The sequence below is a fragment of the Cydia pomonella genome, chromosome 15, assembly GCF_033807575.1.
Source record: "Cydia pomonella isolate Wapato2018A chromosome 15, ilCydPomo1, whole genome shotgun sequence".
Taxonomy (NCBI): Eukaryota; Metazoa; Arthropoda; class Insecta; order Lepidoptera; family Tortricidae; genus Cydia; species Cydia pomonella.
In genome coordinates, this window is record NC_084717.1 from 15788758 (window position 1) to 15813284 (window position 24527).

The following is a 24527-nucleotide window of genomic DNA, read 5'->3' on the forward strand; positions in this document are numbered from 1 at the left end:
TAATATTTGTATAATGGGAGAGGTACCTACTATTTCTAGTGGTAGAATAAAAGTAATACCCTATAAATATATATAGTAAACACCCCTATAATGGAACAGACACCAGTAATGGGATGGTATAGACAAATCCTGTAAAACAAGTATTTACCATCAGTCTTTAATCGCTGACAACATTTTACCATAAGAGCCAAAGAGCTGCTTAAGTTTAATTTTTCATTGATGTTTGTTATTTTGAAAATGAATGGCGCCATACATTCCATGACTGGAGCAAAAAACCACAGTTTTAATTGGTTAATAATATTGAAACCAATTGCAGTAGTTTTCATTAAATACATAGAAAACAAGAGAACGAATTGGACATTCAACTTTTAAAGCATAAAGCGGTAGAAATTTTACAGGTGTCGGTGAAATATCAAAAATACTCATATTTTTCTCTTAAATGTATGTATATTTCTGGTTTCTAGTGCATAGTATGATCAAGGTCTAATTGTATATACGGGAGGGATATGGAGCCAAAAATATCTATAGGTACACCTTAATGTACAGACAATATTGTCTGTACATCAACGTGTAGCCGTGTACATATTTTCGGCGCTTATTCCGTGTCGATATTTTAGACCTAGAGTCTACCTAGAGGACCCTAACTAGCTAAAACACTATAAAAGGTAATCACGGTTTATATCCAGGTCTATCCATATTGTTAAAATATTTAGTCTACTTATCTAATTCGTATTTTAACTGTGTTCCTTTATTAAACTCTGGAGCCGGCCTTTGTTCCCGGCTAGCCCCGGTTAGTCGACAGGAAATTAAAACACTCCGGCGCACTCCACGTTTGTTTTACGGAACTATTTCACTCGATCCGTATCTACTTGAAGAACAGGTTGCTAAAGCAATCGTTTCGAAAAAAAAAATTTTTTTCGACACATTATACTTTGTTCTTTGCATAGGTAACGGCAAAAAACGTAGAGCTCGCTGAAATTACTTAATAAGGGAAATTACAACAGTAAAGCAAATTTAAATTGAGACCTTTTTCGTAAAAATAATAAAAAGTACAAACGGGGAAAAACTGTAACTGCAATTTAATAACAAGTTGTATAATAGGTTAAAGAGTCGAGTTTGCAGTATTTTTACCCCTGGAGTTACACACAATGTTCCCTAGGGAGTTATAGCTTTTTTTCAGAATTCATAACTGCCGCGGCAACAATATAGGCCTTGGTCCTTCTGTACTGCATGAAATAAGACCTTCTTCAAACAAGTGTGATGAACTAGTACATTGTGCATTGTGCAACGAGGAGTTTAAGTGAAATTTTGGAAACGAGGTTTTTAAACATGAACCAAAATATTAAACTATGAACGTCAGTATTTTAAAAGTTTAATTCATTTACTTGGTTTGCATGAATTAATGACACATTAAAAAAGGCAACGCGGGAGTTATAGCTGTTTTATTTTTACACACCCACGGGAAAAATATAGGCCCTTGTCCTTCATTCCACCTGCATGATATAAGATATTTTTCGAGCAAGTGTGAGAAAAAAAAAATAAAGATGTAGGCAACTGTTCGTTTAGGGTCTTTTTAACACAATATCTATGAATTACCTATTAAAAATAAATTAACTAGGAGACCGCCTAAGTATATTATCGTTGTATGTTTTTTTGGTAATCGATATACTAACATAGATATATCAATACCAAGATACCTAATATGTACGGTTACGTCTGAAAATATCGGTACGAAAAAAGTGCAAAAAATATGTATACACGACTTTATTGCCCATATATTAAGGTAGTGTATACATATTTTTGGCACATTTTCCGTACCGATATTTTCAGACGTGACTGTACTAATGTATTTGTATATGTGGGTATAAAAATAGTACTTATAGGACCTATCCTATAGTACCTATACTAAAGGATTGTTCACATAGCTTGGGAACGGTGACATCGGTCATTTGTATACAATTTATAACTTTATAACGCACACTAGGTAACGCATAGTCTTTGTTAGTACGAGCTAAACATTTCAAATTTTAGTGTAATTACTTCAGAACAATGCTATCGATGTAAATTAGCTAAGTATCAAAGATTGTCATCAACACACTTCAATCAAACTCCTTGAGATTAAAGTCGTAGGTACTTACATACTTCCGCGTTCACGAACCATCTTGTGTCTCGACACTGATGATTGCTTTCTGCCAAGTTTACATAAGCAGCTTTGCGTCGACGTATCACAAATCATAAATGTTCAATATTACAGCCGGGATCGTTTAATATCTGCGGTACAGGTGCTTCTTCTGTCCCGCAGGCAGGCGATAGCGACACGGAGCGTTTTATTAAAACTTCAACTACTCTAATATATTCTATGTAAATTTTCCGTTCCTAGTTATTGTCGACTTTGGTTTGTGTAAAAGCTTCCTGCTTTAAATCTTGCCATAGAAATATTTCTAAAGGATGGACAGCGGCGTAGCGCGACCTAATCTAACCGTGGGCGGACACGCATTTGCGAGGCCCTTTTCTTTCAATATATCCCCAATGGTTGCACCCGCGGGGCCCCCTTTTAAGTGCGAGGCCGTGGGCGAGGGCCGGCTACGCCCACGCCTAGCTACGCCACTGAGGATGAATTTGTTATGTAGGTATGTTCACATTGGAAAAATTCTAATCTTATCAGTCGGTGGGTTCACACTCCTGCCAGAGTGGTAATCGTCACAAAGAATTTGAACAAACTGGTTGACTGGTAGATAATGCCTTTAGGCATTAAGTCCGCCATTTGTACTTAATTTTTTATACGGTGCAATAAAGTTTAACTAAATTAATTAACCTATCAAAATTGCTTTTCTTATGCTTGTGTGTACTGCTGCTCTAATTTAGATTTTAGAATAATATTCGTTCAATGTTTTTTTTAGAGCAATAATAACTGCATCAATAAATTGCTCTGATATTTAGATTAAGATGATATTTGTAAAATTTGACGATTTAACAGTGCTTGTTGCTAGGCCTATTTGAATAAAGAACATTTTGACTTTGACTTTGACTTTATTGATATGTTATAGGATTGTTAACTTTTTTTTGTAAAATACTTAGTGTTGGTCATATTTTTGCAAACGGAAATTACAAAATCCAAAATTAGTGCCTATGCTGATTTTCGGAATCAGTTGCCAAGCGGACTCCAGGCTCTCATGGGTCGTGGCCGGGACAAACGCTAGGAAGAAGATATTATTTGTAAAAAGATTAATTTGCTTTCTGCTTGTAAGAGAAATCTCGGAAAAACGGTTTATCCGTTAATGAAACCTAGTTATAAATCTATTTTACAAGCTTTTTTCTTTATTGTTTTTGTCTCTGTAAACCTGGATTAGTTAGTGCTAGTTTAAAAGTATAGGTTATTCAATATTAGATTCATCAGCTAGTGACTTAAACCATCTCTTAACTAATTCCTTCCCCCAAAGTGTAATTTTCAATAACAGGTGCGTTCAACGTCGCCGTCCCGTATTCATTACGGATTCCCGATAATACACATTTTTTTACGATAAATCCTTGGAATTCTTAATGATTACATTCGGGCTTACAACGTTTCTGAGGTTAATTAAATACTTACATATAATCACGCTTATTTCTCGGAATGGCAGGCAGAGACCACGGATTTCAACTTGCTACGATCCTTGATTAATTAAATATCCATAATTATAAGACTAACCACAGCCGGGCCCTATAATTGCACTAAATTATAAAGAAATGAAATTGAGATTTCCTAATAATATTTGAAGGATATGAGTACAATCGTAATCTGATGAGGGGAGAGAAAATTGATAGCAGATATTGATGTAAAGAAATTATTTGATGAAGGTACGAAGATATTGGAGATTTCATTAAAATATTATATTAATAGAATATCTAACATCTACCATCTATCTATTCCTTGAGAGTTAGTAAGTTGACGAAGCCTGTTGCAGATTTTACCGCCGTATGGTTTCGTGACGAAGCCTGTAGCTGATTGTGAGTTTGTGTTCACCTGACGAAGCCTGCGTTGCGGGCATAAAATTATGGTTCCTGAATGGTTAATGAGTATGGACATCTACTACCCTGAATTGGAAATGTTGCTTCTTCGTTTTAATCAAAACTCACTTTAGTAATGCATAGTTTTACACTTTACTTGAGACACTGAATTCTGCCAGCTGCATAGAACTGTAACGTCGTAACAGACTTTATTTTCCTGGAGCTACACGCCTTTTCACGGATAGAAGCACGAAATCCGTAATTATGCAGGCTCGGTGTTAAAGCTCGTGTTTTGGTGCACAGGCACGTGTTGCCTGTGAAGTTTAGGTACTCCGTGACGTGGATAAAGCTAAGGAGTGTTTATGAAGTCATACCGGGTGTACCGGGTACAACATATTTTTTAGCTAGAAGTTTTTAAAATGACGTGGATTTTATATTCATTGTTACTGTTGTTATCTTAACCCCCTAAAGTTCACGGTCTTAGCTATAGTACTTATTCAATTTAAATCATATCCAATTGAAACAGTTGCATTGTTTTGTTCAAGTTTCAAACAAAACAATAAAATCTCTATTTTCTACACTTTAGATTCAAAATACAGTATTAATTTTTAGATTTTTTATGAATATGGCTAGGACTTAAGAGGCTAAGTCACGTCAGTACGGACATGATGGTCGTTCTTGTCTACGTGACAGCGTGATAAAACGGTGTCGGTCATTTTCAACCGCGCAGTGTTAAAAAGTGACGGTTAGTTTATCACGTAGATAAAGCGATCCATAATACGCCTGCAGGTGTACAGAGGGCCTTTATAAGTCCGTGGCAAGGTTAGGGAACCTTAGTAACAATTTAAGCCTCGCTCCAATTTAGTCCAATTAATTTCACGTAAAAGCGGTGGTGGCCGAGTGGATGTGACGTCCGACTTGCAACCTGAATCAAATCCTGGCTCGTACCATAACTTTTTAGGAGTTTATGTTCGAAATCTCATCATTTGATTTTTACCACTAGCTTTTCGGTGAAGAAAAACATCGTGAGGAAACCTGCATACATCCGCGAAGAATTCAGAGGTGTATGTGAAGTCTCCAATCCGCATTGGGCTAGCGTGGGGACTATAGCCCAAGCCCTCTCGCGCATGAGGAGGCCTGTGCCCAGCAGTGGGACGTATATAGGCTGAATTTGTATAATTATTAATTTCTCGTAGCTTGCTTTTGACGGATCGTCACCGCTCGCCGTGCATAGCCCGGGCCACGGCTTCCGTCCGGCTGTTCTATATAATTATATTTATTACAGCTCAAAATCTATCAAAACAAGTACTTAAGTGAAATAAATTAATACCCGGCCAAAATTGATTCTGCTGGGAAAGTAGCCTCGGTTCTTTCCATTTAAAACCGAGTAGTTTTAAACATTCTGTATAAACTGGAACTGTGGTAATTGTAATATATGCACGTGTTAAGTAAACGTCATCATTTCATAGAAGTTTGACGTTTACAGTAACACGTGCCCCGTGGCTATCAAAATCGCTGCCTGTCTGACTCTAACACTTACACGTCACGTCATTTTAAAAAGGTAAAGTAATGTAAAGAGGTGAAGAAATCATATTTCCTGATCGCAGGGATTTTTACGAGCACCAAAGTCAAGTTAAAATCTTTACGTCAGTAAAGTGGTCTACAGATAATCCAATTTACATTTTACGAGGCTCGGTGGAATTCAATTTATTTCCATTACCTTTTGGGGCTTGGAACGCAAAAATCAACTTTCGATTTTTTTCGTACGTAAAATAAAACAGAAAAATAGATTTCTTATTAAAACAACAAACTTATTTTATTTATTTTATATCGACTGCTTTTTAAATGTGTCATACAATCATATTTTGTGATTCTTTGCAACACAAGTCAAGTTAAATGTTTGATTTGTATTGGGTAGTGGCACATTGTCGTAAGAAATGTGTAAGAAAAAATATACCATATTTAACTTTGGTACAACAATTTACTTGCTAAAATGTGACCACCGTGCACGAAGAATTTCTTACATTAACCTGCAATTACATATCTCCGTATACCGCGCGTAACTGGTCACACGTGATAAAAATGCGAGCATATGCGACGGCAATACAATTTTGCTGTAAGCCAGCAACAGATGTATTACAGGTTGATTCTGTTGTGTGTGACAGTAGGTAATGGTACAAACATAAAATCTACTGTTCCACAGAAAATATCGACATAATTATGACTCGTCGAAACGTGTAACAGCATATATTTTTCGCGATTTCGGGGTTGGTTTCAATAAAAGTAGTAGATTAGTATGAAATAAAAATAGGTTTTTGTATGTCATATTTCTTTTGATATTAGCGAGCAATAAAGAATATTTGTCGAATTAAAATTGTCGTGAGACATAATAACGTTAAACTAAGAAAATTTAGTTTTTTTGTTTGAGAAAGGAGACGTAGGCTCTCCGAAACCTGTCGCGCGGCGCGAGTGACTAAAAACACGTGAGCGTGAGTGTATACCGTAGAATTAGTTTAACGAATTATTGTATTGTATAGGTATTAATAAAATATGTACATAATTGTTTGTTAACGATGTCGGTGGTTTATTAATACTACACCACAACGATGAGTGCTTCCCCGTGATGACTGCTGTGGTCTCGTTGTCACATCAGTATATATGGTCGCTCCTACTTAGATTATTATGCGAAATTGTTCGTGCACGATATCGGTGGTTCATTAAACTTACACTAGGGAGTGTTTCCCCGTGATGATTTCTGTGAGTTTGTCGTACTTACATCAGTTCTTTCCGGCCACCTGTATAAGGGTCAATGTACTAAATTGCTCGTGAACGATGTCGGTGGTTTATTATGACTCCTGTGGTATTGTTGTAACACAGTTCTGTGGCAGCTAGTATAGAGGTTAACGTACGAAACTGTTCGTGCACGAATCGGTGGTATATTTAAGCTACACAGAGGAGTGCTTCCCCGTAATGACGCCGGTTGTCTTGTTGTACACCAGCTCCCTGTGGCCGCCGTTGTTGGGCCGGTCATCGGCGCGCTCGCCCTCTGTTACCAGTAGTCCCTTTTTGTCTCTGAAATCATAAAAAGCGTTCTTACCAAAGTTCTACTTAATTCTAGGGAATTAAGGAGTCAGGTAGGCCTGACTAGCACAAAAACACCAATCTCATATTCCTCTTTGAGATTTGATAGACAGTTGCTTGTATAATTTACTGAATGCGCAGTGTTGATCTTCCTCACGTTTTCTGAATCACCCTGTATTGCTATATATATTTTCTCTGCCCTAGTAAATACTTGACAACGTAAGTAATAAATGGATCAGTTGTTAGCTAATACATATTAAAAAAAAAAACTCGCTAATGTCTGCCGCATGCAGGAGTGGGTATGTGTTTTCAATCTTACCGGGAATTAATATTATCAGCTTTCTTCTTATTCTTCCTAAAGTAGCAGCTTGCGATCATGCCCTGTTTCCTCCAGCACAGAAGCAGCAGGTCCAACACGAGAAGGCAGAGGACCACCGCCACCACCGATATGCCGATGACTGCGCCCGCTGAGAGAAGGCCTTCGCCGAATATTTTTGCTAGAAACAGGTGTTTATTTTTATACGTTTGTTCATGAAATGTTTTCATTCTCGTGTTTGTTTAATCTAGACTAGCATCGCAGATGGATATGGACACCCATGCGAGATCATACTGTAGAAATTACAACAGTTTTAAGCTTATAAAATGCACTCATTTTAGTCATTTTTGTAAAAAGTATTGGAGTAGGGTAAAGCGTCTATTACTGGCCACCCCCCAATTACTGGCCACCTTATACTAAAATGGCTAAAATAAGAATTCTATTTATTTATTTACACAATTCAAGTAAACTAAATAACTATCGTTCTGATGATTCAATTAGGTTGTGTGATTATTAAACAGAATCCCTTTTTGTATAAGGTGGCCAGTAATTGGAGGGTGGCCAGTAATAGATGCACACTTCTTTCGCTTCATAGCCTAAATAGATATTATAGGACATATTACACAAATTGACTAAATCCCACAGTAAGCTCAATAAGGCTTGTGTTGTGGGTACTTAGACAAAGATATACATATATATAATATAAATACATAGAAAACACCCATGAGTCATCCGTTAGGAACTAATATCCGTGCTTAACACACAAATAATTGCCCTTACCAGGATTTGAACCCGAGGCCATCGGCTTCATAAGCAGGGTTAGGGTCTTTTCCCCAAAATATGCTTTATTCGTTTTAATTAATTAACTGTGTAAAAATAACAATGCGAATTTCTCAAGTCGGAACGAGGGAGAATGCAAATTGGCTAGCATAATGTATAACAATGTAAACTTGTAAAGGTACCTTATGGTGGTTGGCGCTTATGCTATTAAGCGCCAACCACCATAAGCTATCTTTAGCTGAGGAGCGTCACATTTTTGCACTATTACTATAGGTACTACAGTTTATAATATATACGCACGCATAATTCAACAGGGTAATTAATTTTACCTGGCGTCCTTATCTCCTTATACGTGTAATCCGAGTAGCCTTGAGAGTTGTGTGCACTTATTCCGAACTTATATTTAGCGTTCCTCTCCAACTTCCCCAGCGGGAATGCAGTGTCTGACACGTTGTCCTTTTGGCAGAGCGTGTGGTTGACAACTTCACCGACAAACTAAAACATTAACAAAATATATCAATAAAGATTTATTTATTTTTCAAATTTTACTATTTATTATTTATTGGGACATCATAAGACGACAATATACGGTAACTAAAGCTTTAATAAAAATTAAATAAACTAACTAATCCTTAAAACTAAATTAGCTGTCTGTTAATATATTGTTTTTAAAACTTCAAATAGACTTAAAAATAAACTTGTAAATAAAAAATCCTCCCCAGGTCGCTATCATGTGTTAAGGTGCCCAGAAGACTGGCAGCGCAACCTCTTTGGTGGCCAGAGAATCTCTGGCTGAAGTAGTTGCCAGCCTTCTGGTCACCTGAGGCAGCCACAAGGTGTTGAGAAATCTTCTTATATAGGGATTTTGCACTGGGCCATACGGTCCCAGAGTTTCGCCGCTAAACGGCGCAAAAATGTAGCCCATGCCGAGGACAGCGAGTACCAATAAAGTGATTGTGCGACAGATGGAAATTGCGATTACTTAACTGTTGCTAGAAAGAATGGTTTTGCGATGAAAGTTTGTTCGAAAAACCTGTATCGTGCTTAATAGTCAGACGAGCGTAATTATTTGAGTTGTGAGTCGCGTAATATTGCTCAATTTGTTGCTGTTGCATGTTGCTCTACAGAACGGCAGACCGCTTGTCGACAAATTAAATAATATTAATATATTTGCGACAAAAATACTGTGTTGTAGTAATGTAATCTCCACAAAGATCTATTACCTATGACTTTTCTCTTTCAAACAAACCAGAGCTTATATAAATAGACATACAAGGTGTCCGTGAGCATTGCGAGAGATTTTAACGGCGCATTCCTGATGGCAACAGAAGCAAAAAAAATTATATGACTTTTTGTGAAATTCGACAAAAAACTTTTTTTTTGTTTTTTTTTTTCAGTTTTTTGAACACTCCTGTACATAAAACGTAATTTATTGATAAACACATAACCTAAAATTAACTAAAAAGTTTTTATTTTTATTTGGGGGTAGCCTCTCGAATACATTTTTTTAATTTTTCGATGTCAATCAATAAGTATGTCCAGACTAGACCTCAAAGTGGCAATACCGCAGTCAAAAATGTGTTTTGTATCGACTTATGGCAAAATAATGATTTCGAAAAACATTTAATTATCTCTGAAACTAAGCCTAATCTACAAAATTTTATATAACATTTTAGTTTCAAAATATTACCAGGAATGCTTAGTTAAAATGTCTCGCAATGCTCATGGGCACCTTGTATGTATGATGATATAATTAACTAATACCAAACTAAACATTTGTATAGCCACGCCGCTAATAACGCATGACTAGGCCTTAATGCCCTTAATTAATTGGGTCTCTGCAAATTGTTTACTTTGGTAACATGACATAATACAGCTTGTAGCCCCACGGCAAAGGTCAATTGTTTCAGATACTTGTATATAAGACGGGTTGAACTGTTAAATTGAATACACATGTATAGGTAGATATTGCATAAGGATACGGGCCACTGAATAATATGGAATATTATGAATCGGACCATAAACTTAAGGTAATTGTCCCGAATGACAAATTAATCTAGCTTAAAGCGCTTTCGGCGCCATTAGTTAATTGTATAACTCTATACACTGACCTATCACACATAGACAGTTAGTCCTCATAAGGCTAATCTGCCAAAAGTGAAGCCGAAACTCGATCGATGTGTGCGTGCGACGCTCGTGTCTTACGCTCAGCGACACACACATATATACAAACATGGGTTGCCAGAGTTCATTTATTCCCCTTAAAGTAGATGGATTTTAACCACATCCTTATACTTGGCTATCAATCATTTGGGAGTGTGTATGTAGATATTAAATTTGTAGCAAAAGCTTTCAAGGTTTCTTTTAAGGACTTTGCATTTCTGTACTTTGTGAAATAATGTTTAAATAAAAAAACGTTTATTTTTTTATTTTACAAATGTTCACAGATAATAGCTGGTAGAATTGACTTTGGAATAATGATTTTAAATGATAAATATTTAATGACGATCATTTGGATTTGATTTGGTTTGATTTTATTTGACTAATATTTTCTTCGGGTTGGTGTGGTGAAAATTTTTGTGTTTCCCTTGGGGCAAAATTTGTTTAACTCTCGTAACTTGAAACCCTCGCAACGCTCAAGATTCAATTTTCCGACATTTTGGATCTTTATTTAGCTCGAGTAGCAATATTAGCACGAGCGGTTAAACAACAACTTTTCCACTTGTAAAACAAATAACTATTTATCGTCAGTACTCGTAATTGTACCTGCAGGCCTAGCCAAGGTGGCAATCGCTATTGCTTCGAACAACGAAACGCTTTGTGTCTCTCTATCAGTCTTCCATATAAGTGCGACAGTGACAGTTGCGTTTCGTTTTTACAGACCTTAACTGTAACACCTGTGTTCCACAAATAAAATTTACTTTACTTGCTCATCAAAATGGCGAGAGCATATTCGACTATGTTTAGTCGGTTTCCATATTGCATCGTTCCTATTTAATCTAATTTTTTCCGTCCATCTCGCAGACAGAAGCGGATCAGTCGGAAATCTAAAACGAATATCACACAAAATAAAAATATGAATTTAAACTGTAATTTTATAAAAGACAAAACATAATTTGAAATAAAAGAATGAAAAACTAAAAAAGAATATTTTCTATAGTCATACAAGGAACTTAAAGTAAGCATATTAATTTTATAAATGTAATCGTCATGCCTCATTTGGAGGAAAAAAGATTCATATCACCTGGCAACATTTATTAGTAATGGCGGCTGACATAAATTTGGATTTTTGTATTTACAATTACGTAAAAATATCACATTAAACTGGATACTTACGCGTGAAATGTTATATCAGGCGGTTTGTTTTTATTCACTGATGTGTTGTGACACCAATTCACCGCACAAACAACCATCTTTCTTATATTTTTTAATTTATAACCGGGAGGTGTACACAAACCAACTCGACCTTGAGTACTGCGAGGGCCGTTCGGATACGATGACACGAGGGCGACATAATGTCGTACTCGAAATGGCTTCACTAGGGATGTACAGACTAGGCATCTAGGCTAGTTATAAATCTATGACTCTATATATGTAATATGTGCGCATTAAACGGTGATATGTTTAATATGGGTGCATTTTCGTAATAGCATCATATTTTATTCACATCTCAGCTATAACGGGCAGGTAATACCTACTATTTGAAACATTTGAAAATATTCAAATGTTTTGCATACACTTTCGTTGTTGCGCTTATATACTCCGTAATTATGATTTTAGTATAGTTTAAAAGGTATTTACAGTTATTTAAAACAGTGTCATAGTGGAACTTACAAGTGTATCGACGTTATAATTGACTGAGACACCGATAATATAATGTGCAAAAATATATCTATAAAAACGGCAACAGCAGGTAATTGTAAAATAAGCAATAAAGATGAAATCAAGTGTGTCGACGTTAACACCGATAGTTTGCATTATACATCTGTTTTTCGTAAAGAACGTCTTAAAAACGTTATAATTTTTTTTTCAGGAGGCTCGTGTAAAAATACCAACAAATCCCGATCCCAATAACTATTTGACCGTTCCATATTACCACTGACGATCGAATAAGCACTTACCGGGCAGAACTCGACGCTGTAATGGTCGATGGGCTCGCCGTTAGGCTCGGGCGCCTTCCACCTGAGCTTGCCTTGATTGCCCCACACTTCTGTCGGCGGTTCGGGCGCGGACCTGAAGCATTATCATATTTGGGACACAAGAAAATATATTTTAATAAAAAATAGGATCTAGGTAGGTTGAAATGTTCTCATGTGAGTGAATTGTTCTTGTGAAAATCAATGTCTTTAAACCGAGCATGTCTTTGACCTGAATGTTTGACCACTCGCCATAATATGGCATCTTTAGAGGAATGTGTTTTGACGACCGGTCTGGCCTAGTGGGCAGTGACCCTGCCAACGAAGCCGAGGGTCCCGGGTTCAAATCCTGGTAAGGGCATTTATTCGTGTAATGAGCATGGATATTTGTTCCCTATGTATTTAAGTATTTATAAATATTAATAAATTATAATATATATCGTTGTCTAAGTACCCTCAACACAAGCCTTATTGAGCGTACTGAGGGGCTTAGTCAATTTGTGTAATAATGTCCTATAATATTTATTTATGTGTAAACGTACATCATCGTATATATTTTATAGTAAATCCCAGAGATATTTTTTAACTTCCTGTGGTCAGATTTTCTGCAGATAACCGTACCTACTAGGCAATACATTTTCTGAATACATCGGCAATTTCATTCAGTCATTTAATACAAGTTGCATTTACCGGCTTAGCATGAAAAGAAAGGTGTAGATGAGTAAATTATTAAATTGCGTTATAAAAAGATAACGTTGCATATTTTGCAACAGATTACAAGCAATCGAATATCTAAATAATTCAGATAACAAATCCTTACGATTCAGGCGTCATGAATTCAAACGGCTCCGACCACTCGCCATCACCAACCGCATTTTGGGCTGCGAACTTAATCGAATATGTCCTGTTGGGCTTCAGCCGGTCTATGGTAAAGTTCCGTTCCACGCCGCAATAGCTTATGTTATGGTGGCTGGTGGTGGCGTAGTTCTCCACGAGGTCGTATTCTGCGACGTAGCCGCGTACGGGGGCGTTGTCTGCGGAGTCCGGGCCATGGATTTGGAACGTTACAGATGTTGCTGTCATGGTTATGATTGTTTTCTGTGAGCAAAATGATATTATAATTTAGCAGACAGTTGTAAAAAGCGCAAAGGAACTTTAACTTGCCCTGCATGCGGGTCAAATCTTGGAAGCTAAATTTGGCCCACTTCACGATTTCCGATTGATGATGTAAGGTGACACAGATAAAGAAAGGTGGCCATGAGAAGTCTGAGATAAAATAACGCAAAACTAATTGTGGGGTTGTTAGAATTATCTCAATGAGTATTAGTCGCCTGTGAAAAAAAGTACAGTCAGCGATAAAAACTTATACCGAAAAATATATTTTTGCCATAAATTTATTATGACACGTATTTATGACTCATGAAGATTAAGGTGTATTATAAAAATAATAATGTAAACCATGCATTTCATTACACTGTCGAACGGGCCTCGACTCCGCGCACGCCTACCTAATGTCTGAAGCTCCACGTATGCCAGTTCATTGAAGTAAGCTACTAACACTTTTTTCAAGAAAGACTGGGCATTTTTTACGCACGATTCCAATGCGCACGCAAGGAGAAGGCGCGAACGTAGTCGACAAACAGCCAATTAAAGAAATGTAAAAAAGCTAAAATTTTCGTATTCTATTCGACGGATGGAGTTAATGATAAAATGTTATGGTTCATTAATGTAATTTACGAAGAAACGCAAAATTATAAGTGCGTACTTACATTTTTGATAGCCGTCGGTTTGAATGCTTCTCTCAAGTATATTTTCTTCGTAGTATTTCCATAAGGATTGACAGCTGTGCACTCGTACTCCCCATACTCATTAGCGTCAATTTGGAAGGCTAAGTATTGTTCTGAACTGCCGTCACTCAGTTCTTGCAGCCGTTTATTGACTTGATCGTGTTCAGCTGTCGTTGTTTCGCGACTTTCACTCCCAAGGAACCTGACAAAAGTTTTAAGAATTCAAAATTAACTGAATTGGCCGCAAAGTTATTGCTGCGCACCATGGGAATTCATTATACTAAATTGCGCAGCGCAGCGAACAATTTTAATTATTATATTTTTTCTATTTTTATAAGTCTGTACTTAGATATTTACTATTACTTACTTGTTAATTGGTATTTAAGTTGTCGATATAAGTTTTTTATGAATTAATTTCAGTGAATTTCTGTGAAATATTTCTTTTCAGCTTAAAATTGTGACCTAAGTAAAGCTGTCTAACAATAGCTAGTTACTTGAAAATCATACTTCCATACTATTGTGGATGGTGGGTTGCTTGCGTGGACGCAGCTGATGTTGACCGTGTGGTTGTGCCAGCCCCATATGGTCTCGTTTTGTACGGGGAAATATGGCGCGTACAGGACGGTCAAGTACATTTCCTGAGTAACGTTGGTGACTGCAAAAAGGCAAAAGAAACACTTAGGTACTTCTGGGCACAGGCTCAAACTAAACAGCAATATAGTATTTATATTATTACAAACATAAATAAATATTTATCTTTTCTTCAAATCTCTCTCTCTTCCTCCTGCCCTTATCCCACGTTATGTGGGGTCGGCACAACATGTTCTTCTCTTCCATTCTCCTCTATCTTTCGTCACCTCAGCACTCACTCCTTTCTTTCTCATATCCTCTTTCACACAATCCATCCATCGTTTTTGGGTCTACCATCCGCTCTCCGTCCATCAACATTCATTCCTAACATTCTTTTTCCTATATGGCATTCATCCCTCCTCATTAAATGCCCATACCACGCTAACCTACCACTCCTTATCTTCTCCGCTACCGGTGCTACTTTCAAACTTCCCCTTATATACTCATTCTTAATTCGATCCTTTCTCGTCACTCCACACATCCATCTCAACATTCTCATTTCCGCTGCGTGCACTCTTCTTTCATCCGTCACTTTCGTCGCCCAGCATTCTGATCCATACATTACAACAGGTCTCACGATCGTCCTGTAGATTTTCCCCTTAAGTTTAAGGGGCATTCGTGGATCGCAAGTTGTTCCAGAGACCTGTCGCCATTTCATCCATCCCGCATTTATTCTATTTTTCACGTCACGGTCGATGTTGCCGTCACTTTGGATCAATGACCCAAGGTACCGGAAATCGGTAAATCGGGTATCGTTAAATTGTTGATAGAAAACTTGATTCTGAATGTTATTAGCGTATATGCACCGCAGACTGGATGTGATGATAGTTTGAAAAAGAAATTCTGGGAGGATTTGGATGTGGTAATTATGGGAATACCAGAATGTGAGGAGATGTACATTGGAGGAGATTTTAATGGACATGTGGGAAGAATGAATGACGGATATGAAAGAGTGCATGGGGGCCGTGGTTACGGAGTCAGGAATCAAGCGGGAGAGGCTCTACTGGAAGCAGCCTTAGCCTTTGACTTAGCCATAGTGAACACCTACTATCAAAAGAAAGAACAACACCTTATCACATACCGTAGTGGCCACCACTCTACCCAAATTGATTACTTTCTTCTAAGAAGGAGTAAAATACATTCGGCTAAGGACTGCAAAGTAATACCCAGTGAGAGCCTAGTTTCCCAGCATAGGTTACTGATTCTAGACTTAAATCTTAAAGTACAACATTTGCAAAAGAACTCGAAGCCCCCACCTAGAACAAAATGGCATAGATTGAGCGATAGGGAGTTAGCTGAAAATTTTAGAAAAAGAATAGTCGATAAAATGGTAGGAATGGGTGACATGGCAGGGATGAGAGCGAATGATTGCTGGAATGAAATGGCGGTATGTTTAAGAAGTGTGGCAAGGGATGTTTTTGGGGAAACAAAAGGGAAAGGAAAGATTGATAGGGATACATGGTGGTGGAACGAAGATGTGCGAACGATTCTGAAAGAAAAGAAGAATGCTTTTAAAGAATGGAAAAAGGTGGAAGAGGGGAACGATAGAGAGAAAGAAATCAAGAGGTCAGCTTATTTAACAAGTAAGAAGAAGGCTAAGAAAGCAATAGCAATCGCAAGGGCCAAGGTACAAGATAAATTGTACGATTTCCTGGAGAGCCCCCAAGGCCAAAAAGACCTCTACAGAATAGCAAGAGAACGAGAGAAGAATGCAAGAGATATAAATCATATGAAATGTATGAGAGACGAAGCAGGAAAGATTTTGACGGATGACAAAAGCATAAAAGAACGCTGGAAGAACTACTTCAATAAACTTATGAACGAAGAGAATGATTGGAGTGGAGTGCTAGAAAATGATAGATGTAACATAGGTATGGTGAAAGAGATCTCTGTAGAAGAAGTAAGGTTGGCAGTGCAAGGTATGAAGAATGGGAAAGCGGTTGGGCCAGATGGTATACCTGCGGAAGTATGGAAGTTTCTGAAAGCGGATGGATGGAAGTGGCTGACTTTATTCTTTAATAAGTTGTTGCAAGAAGAGGCGATCCCTGATGAATGGTGCAACAGTTCGCTGGTGCCCATCTTTAAGAATAAGGGTGATGTACAAGATTGCAACAATTATCGGGGAATAAAGCTCATGTCACATAGTATGAAGATATGGGAAAAAGTAGTAGCGAGACGAATGAGAGAAGAAAGTGAGGTAACACAGAACCAATTTGGGTTTATGCCGGGCCGGGGAACTACGGACGCCATATTTGCACTTCGCCAATTGTGCGAAAAATATAGACTTGCGCAAAAGAACTTACACATGGTGTTCGTGGACCTGGAAAAGGCATACGATAGAGTCCCCCGTAAGGTTCTGTGGTGGGCTATGAGAGAAAAAGGAATGCCAGAGAAGTATGTGCGGCTTATTAAGTCCATGTATGATGTATGATTATCTTTTCTTCAAATAGCCTCATTTTTTGTTTTTTGAAATCTGTTAAAAAAGGCGTGTACAGGTTTTTTAAAGTGAGGAGTTAAAGAAAATGTTTGTAGCCTAAATGTTAGCAGAGAATTTGAAATAGAGGTGGATTGTGAAAAAAAAATTGTAGGCACAATAAATTTACTGCCATCTTTCGACATATGATTAAAACTTTTAGAACGCCATTTGACTTTGATCCGTATTCATTCACTGCTGATAAGATAAGTTTTAATCATGTGTCGAAAAATGGCAGCAAATTTATTGTGCCTACATTTTTTTTTCTCAATCCACCTCTATTTCAAATTCTCTTTGGCGACAACCCTGGAGTTGCAATCGTCTATACTATAGGCCCTATGATTTTTAGCCACCAACGTGGTATAAAAAAGTGTTCAGAGTGTCGCTAGAACAATTTACGATTTCTAATCATACCTAGTTATTCGTCATTTGTTTAATTATTTGATAATTCTGGCCAATCCGACATACTTAATATAAAAATGTGGAAAAGGAGCCTTTCCAAAAACAAAAATCGGACAAGTGCGAGTCGGACTCGCCCACCGAGGGGTTCGTACTTTTTAGTATTTGCTATTATAGCGGCAAGATATATCATCTGTGAAAATTTCAACTGTCTGCTATCACGGTTCATGAGATACAGACGGACAAGACGGACGGACAGCGGAGTCTTAGTAGGGGGTTATACCCTTTGGGTACGGAACCCTAAACACCAACCAACCTGCATTAGCTGCACTGCATCTGAATATACCCTCACATGATCTGGACACGTTCACAATTGTCAAATATAGCTCCGACGTGTCCGGTGTCGGGTGCATGATTGCTGTTGATACCCTGTTTTAGAACAATAATAAATAATTTTATTATTATGGGACAGCTTAGCCATGCTTGGCCATAGCTTTCACTTGGAAACCGTCGGACGGAAACCGTGGCTCCGGGCGTCCTGTACACTCTTGGCAACGGTCCGTCCTAAGAGAGCTACGAGCGGTCAGGTTGAGTCGGAGCGAGGCCAGAGGGCGAGCTGAAGATAGGAAAGCGTGGCGCGAACTTGTGAAGGCCCTTTGCACCTCTGCTGGGGGTGCTTTAGGACGACAACCAACCTATTACGGGACAATCTCCCACAAATCGACATAGTCCTACAGTTCATCTCAATAAGGCTTGTGTTGAGGGTACAAGACAACGACATATACAGGGTGTTTCCCATCATGGAGCTTTAAATTCAGGCCTCGATTCTACTCGCTATTTTTATTATGGGACCGACTACTCCGAAATCGCGAAAACATTTTTGGCATTTTCATAGAAACATCGACATCTGATCAGCCAAAATGTATTTTGAGCCAAAAGTCGGTTCCATAATAAAAGTAGCACAGTCGTCAGGCCGAGACCTGAAATGGAACTGTTAGTGTGTGACCTTTTGCGATTAATTCCCAGACTCATATAATCAGGCGAACTGGTAATCTGTGGCCCTCTTTAGACTGATTACTAAGATACTAATAACGTCGACAAAAAAACTACACCTTTTGTCTGTCTCCAATCCGTCCAGACTGGTCTCTATGAGAAGTACAGGGGCAGGAACTCCGGTAGCCTTGCAGGCAATCTGTGCTGCGTTGCCTTCCACGACGGTGACGTTTTCCAGGAACGTTATTACTGGCGGCACTTTGACCTAGTAAAATAAAATGAAATTAATTGCTATAAAAATTAGGTGAAAGTAAAAATCTTTGACTCGGTAAGGGTTTGACTTGATCAGGGCTTACTGTGTTAATTATGATATTTTCATTAACTGAATTTTTAGGTTACTAAATTCTGAAGTAGTAAATTTCGAACTATCGTGTCTTTAGAGCTAAGTATTTTACACTTCTGACTAGACGTATTCATCATCTTCTTTGCGTTTTCCCGGCATTTTTTGCCACGGCTCATGGGAAGCCTGGGGTCCGCATGGCAACGAAATTCTGACTATGTATTAGCGCTTCAAAAAAAGTAATGATATGTTGTAACAAGAACCATTTGCTTCCAGCGGATAACAAAAACAATTCCATGTAGTCCCTAATGTGTTTGTACTTATCAGGCAGATATACTTACAGCAATGGAAACTTTTACAGCTGCACTATCCACAGTGTTTGCTGCGGTGCATACGTATGTCCCTGCATCTTCTTTTTTGATGCTATCGAATTTTATTGTATTAACCATTGGTGTCCACGTCGAGTTTGCATTTTCTATAGGATTACCGAACTGAAAAAACATGACAAACGATTGATATATAGAGAAATATAATGTTTATTGAAATATGGTTACGTTCGCCAGTAACGTAAAACAAGATTTTTGTTAATCTTTTTTAATACTTTAAAAATAGTTCTTAAAAATTATTAAATAGATGAAAAGTATAAGAAAAATACATGTATTTGTTTTATGAAATATAAATGCAAATATACAAAACCTCTAGAGGCGTTTGAATGAATGTAAGTATATTCAAAAGAACATAATATGGCACATTAGATATCATCAATTCATTAAGTTTATGTACATTATTGACCCTTGATATTTTCGTATTTTTTGTTATTTTCCATTTTTATCCAGATACAATATTATACTAAAAACTTATTAGCTATTTAGGTATTAATTTGTGATGGATTGGTATAGGTGGTCCCGTGACAATACCAATTAAACGAGGTGTCAGGCAAGGCGACCCACTGTCTCCGCGAATATTTATAGCTGTATTGGAGAATATTATAAGAAAACTAGACTGGAACAACATCGGCCTAAAAATAAAAAATTAATACCTACCTAAGCCACCTAAAATTCGCGGACGATATTGTATTACTTTCAGAAAAAATCTCCGAACTAGCAACCATGATAGAGTGTCTAAATCAAGCAAGCTTAGAAGCCGGATTGGAAATCATTTTAACTAAAACAAATTGATGACAAACAGCACTAAAGACGAAATTACTCTAAATAACATGCCCATAGAATATGTTGATAGCTATATCTATTTAGGAAAACAAATATCTTTCCTTAAACAAAACAATGGCATGGAAATAGACAGGAGAATATCTTGCACATGGAAAAAGTTTTGGAGCCTTAGAGAAGTCCTGAAAGGTAATTTGCCACTGAGACTAAAGAAAAAAGTTATGGATACATGCCTCTTACCATCTCTTACATATGCGTGCCAAACCTGGAAATTTACTGGACGGACAAAAAAGAAATTAAATACATGTCAGCGGAATATGGAGAGAAGCATACTAAAAATAAGAAAACTATACAAAATACGCAATACCATCATACGCCAAAAAACAAAAGTTACCGATGCGCTCTCCTACGCGCAAAAATTAAAATGGCGATGGGCAGGCCACATAGCCAGATTGACTGATGACCGCTGGACATTACGAATAACCTCATGGTTAGGACCAACAGGAACCAGGAAACATGGCAGACCTATCACAAGGTGGGCATACGACATCACCCAAACAGGAGGTAAAAAATGGATGGATGTTGCCAAAGACAGAGATCACTGGTCATCACTGGAGGAGGCCTTCACCTTCACAGGAGGGGTTCTTGCAGAATAAAAATAAATAAATAGAAAAAAAGCAAATTTAAACGAAATTTTAATTACATTTATTGCATGATATTATAACATTGAATTGTCATTTGAATATCAAATATTATTGTAACTAAATACTAAACCTAGAGTTAATTCAAGTGTATTGCTTTCGCTAATTATGTTTGTTAATTAAGTACCTGCGAGAAATAAAAGGCTTTTTTATTTATTTATTTTATATGTAATGGATTATAAAGCAAGTAAATCGTACCTCATCAGTAATCTTGGTCCAGGTATATTCAGGGTAGGGTATGGCTTCCGCAAGGCACTCCACAACCACTGAATTGCCGACAACTATTGCCTCAGGTGGAATGTTAAATTTCGGTTCGAATATTACTGGCCTTGCCGCCGCCTGTGAAAATTAAATAATCTGTATTTAGACCAGACCTGTGATGGTATTAAAACAACTGGGAAAAGATAGAAAAAAATAGGCGCGGAGGTTTGATATCTAGGCAATGTTTTGAGATCGCTTATTTTTTTAGTGACGTATTTGGCTGACTAGACGATATTAGTTAAATCTTATTTAAAACAAAATATTCAAACTTCACCCTTTGCAAGAAAAGTAAATAAAGCTTGCTCAAATCGAAAAAATTGACTGATCGCAACTACTTATCGAAGCAGTCAGCCAAAATATTCGTTATGCAGTTCAACATATACGATATAACGTTCGCAAGTACTCCTGCTCATTATCACAAATCACTTTGTTAACTGTATTTCCATAATTGTTTATTGCATCAATATCATCTAACGGACCGGCTAGCTTTAAATATGGTGCCGCCAACTGCCAACGGATATTATTTAACTTTACGCATATATAGGTTGGCTGTTATTTCTGGTAACTGCAGAAATGTTGACAAATAATTTTTAGGATTCTTTTGTCGTAGTAATAACAGATGCAACTTTTAAGCAATGTATATTTACCTGTACATTGATACGTATTGGTATAGAATCCCCTATGACAATGTTATTGACTGTGCAGTTGTAGTACCCGGCGTCCTCTTTAGTGACATTTCTGATGAGTAGGCCATGTTCAGGCAATATCTTGTACTTCATGTCGTTGACCAAAACCTAAAAAACACATTTGTACATAAACAAAATCAAGAAATGTGTGATGCGCTTTTAATTCAAAAAATATGTACACCAAGTAAGTAAGTAAGTAAATATTCTTTATTGCACCTACTATTATACATTTTACATACATGTAAATCTACAAATAAATTTTAAAGGAAAATAGAACCAGGTAACAACAGGCCAACTAACCAAGTTACATAGGCATCGTTTTATGTTTTTGTAATGTCTAAAGGGTATTCAACTCATAAAAATGGCAAGTTGTGACGTCGTCATTATAATGTACGTATGTATACTAGAGTGGTCTAAGAATGTAGGAAAAAAACATTCCACAAGTTTTTTCTTGTTCCATTGTTTTCAAAACAGAAATTTACCAAAAATTATGGCTTCATATTAACTCATTTAGAGGTTGCGATGGTTTGCAAGTAACAGTACATTAGTATGGAAGTCACGAAATTTCAAATTCTAAAATCCGCAGATATGACCGGTCGAGTCTAAGCGAGACTCATTTAGGAATTCGTATTCCTATCCCCGTTCGAGCCAACGTGCTAAGGCATATTTAGTATTTTTAGACATCAAAATGCACAAAATGCACGAAAATGATGTAAAAATGGCTTATTTTTGACTTTTAAGACTACAGTGCCGACTAGTCCATCAAATCCACTTTACGCGAAAAGAAAGAGTCTAATATTATGTAATATGGCAATTAGCCACTTTCCGTGTTTAGCAGTGACACTCTCTTGTTATTTGAACTACGTGATCATCAACAAAAAATACCAGTTCTCTATATGTTGGGGATTTTATTTTATTGTCTACCAAAATGTCGAAATTGAAAAATCGTCTAATCATCGCGACCCCTAGACACAAATTACGCTAAAATTTGCATAGCGACATTTGAGATCTAATCAAGTACAAAATTTTCCAGCAGCATTCTGAGAATGATATCTGAACGGGTAGATTGTGTATATCTCAACCGCTGTTGTAGTATACACCTGAACCGGGGTGTGAAATATCTACACTGACATCCTGACAACTGTATAGAATAGCGAAATTGTATGAAGTGACATTTTATCAAATTTGACATCTGTATTAATTAATACCTGCGGTGTCAGCATGGTTCCATTTTTATCACTTGTCACTATGCCCATCACTTTCGCGCTTACATACTTGTTAGAACGTGACAGGCATGGTGACAAATGATAAAGAGCCGACCATCTTAGCCCTACTGTATTGAAACATTTTTAAATTAATTTTATTTGCATTTATTTTTATTTGATTGAATTTTGTTTTTATTGTATTTTGTTTGATTTAATTTCACTTCTTTCCATTTTCAATTAATTTATTTATTCTTATTCATCATTAATTTATTGACATTCTCGTTATTGTGTATACGTAGTACTAACCATATATTTTAAGATATAAAATTTGTACTAACAATAATGATCTCAGTTGGTCTCTCAATAAATGAAATTGAAAAAAAAAAGCCTTGTGGAACGAGAATAAAAAAAATTGTTTTTGGATCACCCCATTGTATGGATATCCCCTTTAGTTGACTCTGTTCACCCAGCTCAAATCACCTGGCTCAATCCTATAGATTGGGAAGAATAAACATTTATGAAATTGTGGACAAATGGAGGTCACCAAGGAACCTATTCGTCGCCGATAGAGACCAATGTACTTTAATTCTTGATGCATATTTCTTAGTTATACGTGAGACGACATTAATTCAGGGTCATAAATCTGTCAGTTAATCATTTGATTATATATATTAATTGTATATTTATTTTTACAAAAAGGCCAGAGGCTACGTAGTAGAAGAGACAAATATAGAAAGGGAACTCTGTGCTCTAAAGTAGCTGATCATGATAAACGTCATTTATTGATCACCTTGGTAATGAAGGAAATGGCTCGTAACTACAGGTTTTAAGCAAGTTAGTATAAAAATATCATACCACATCCGCTCGGTCTGTGATTCGGTACCAAACCATCTCGTAATCCGCGATTCCCCGCACTTCGCATCGAACTATCGAGTCTTCTCCGATGATTATATTCTGATCCTCAGTCGTATTCACAAAGTACGGGCTATCTAGAAACAAATTATACGCAATAAACATATTTTAGTGTAAACAAATCACAGAAGATTCATTCACAATTTATAACGGAGTTAGAGGGGGTCAAAAAGACCCGGAATTTCTTCGAGAAAAGATAGTACGGTTGCGTAAATGGTAAAGGGCTCATCTACACCGCAGTAAAATTTTGGGGAGCAGCTGTGGAGGAACACTGTGCAACAGTAAGTAACTAGGTAGGTTACTTAATGTTAGCGTGTTGCTCTACAAAAGTTAGCTGGGGTGTGGTTGCACCTTTACGTCTAAGCACAGAAGTTTTAGTTATTTCTAAAGAGCACCTAATGTGGAATAGAATGTGGTACGAACTACGATTTATTTTACACTTTGAATGGAGATTTGCATTTAATCAAACAAAATAAAATTTAAATTTAATTGCTAAATACATGAGTATAATCAGAGTCTGACTTCCGAATCCTTTCTACAAATTTTTGAATTTTGGTGTCCATACGTGATGATCTAATAGGCTTGACGCTCGATATTGTAATGGTTGCAAAGCTTGGATGCTGCCTTAGGGAAATATTGTTTCATATTTTCCGAGTTCAAGTCCTGGCACCCTG

The 24527-nt window shown here is 37.1% G+C and overlaps 1 protein-coding gene across 2 annotated transcripts in view; it reads right to left on the bottom strand.

Moving 5' to 3' along the window:
- Positions 1–5797: 5797 nt before the first annotated feature.
- Positions 5798–24527, bottom strand: part of LOC133526001 (fasciclin-2-like) — a 63140-nt gene continuing 44410 nt past the window's right edge. For both annotated transcript variants that reach the window (XM_061862463.1, XM_061862464.1), the window contains 13 exons: positions 23797–23930; positions 21698–21844; positions 20988–21128; positions 19264–19413; positions 18702–18847; positions 17906–18018; positions 14595–14742; positions 14070–14289; positions 13121–13398; positions 12286–12397; positions 8494–8659; positions 7388–7565; positions 5798–7059 (listed from right to left, as the gene is read on the bottom strand). In XM_061862463.1, the coding sequence (XP_061718447.1) occupies positions 6933–7059; positions 7388–7565; positions 8494–8659; positions 12286–12397; positions 13121–13398; positions 14070–14289; positions 14595–14742; positions 17906–18018; positions 18702–18847; positions 19264–19413; positions 20988–21128; positions 21698–21844; positions 23797–23930 (2060 nt within the window). In that variant the 3' untranslated portion in view covers positions 5798–6932. The remainder of the gene's footprint in view (positions 7060–7387; positions 7566–8493; positions 8660–12285; positions 12398–13120; positions 13399–14069; positions 14290–14594; positions 14743–17905; positions 18019–18701; positions 18848–19263; positions 19414–20987; positions 21129–21697; positions 21845–23796; positions 23931–24527) is intronic.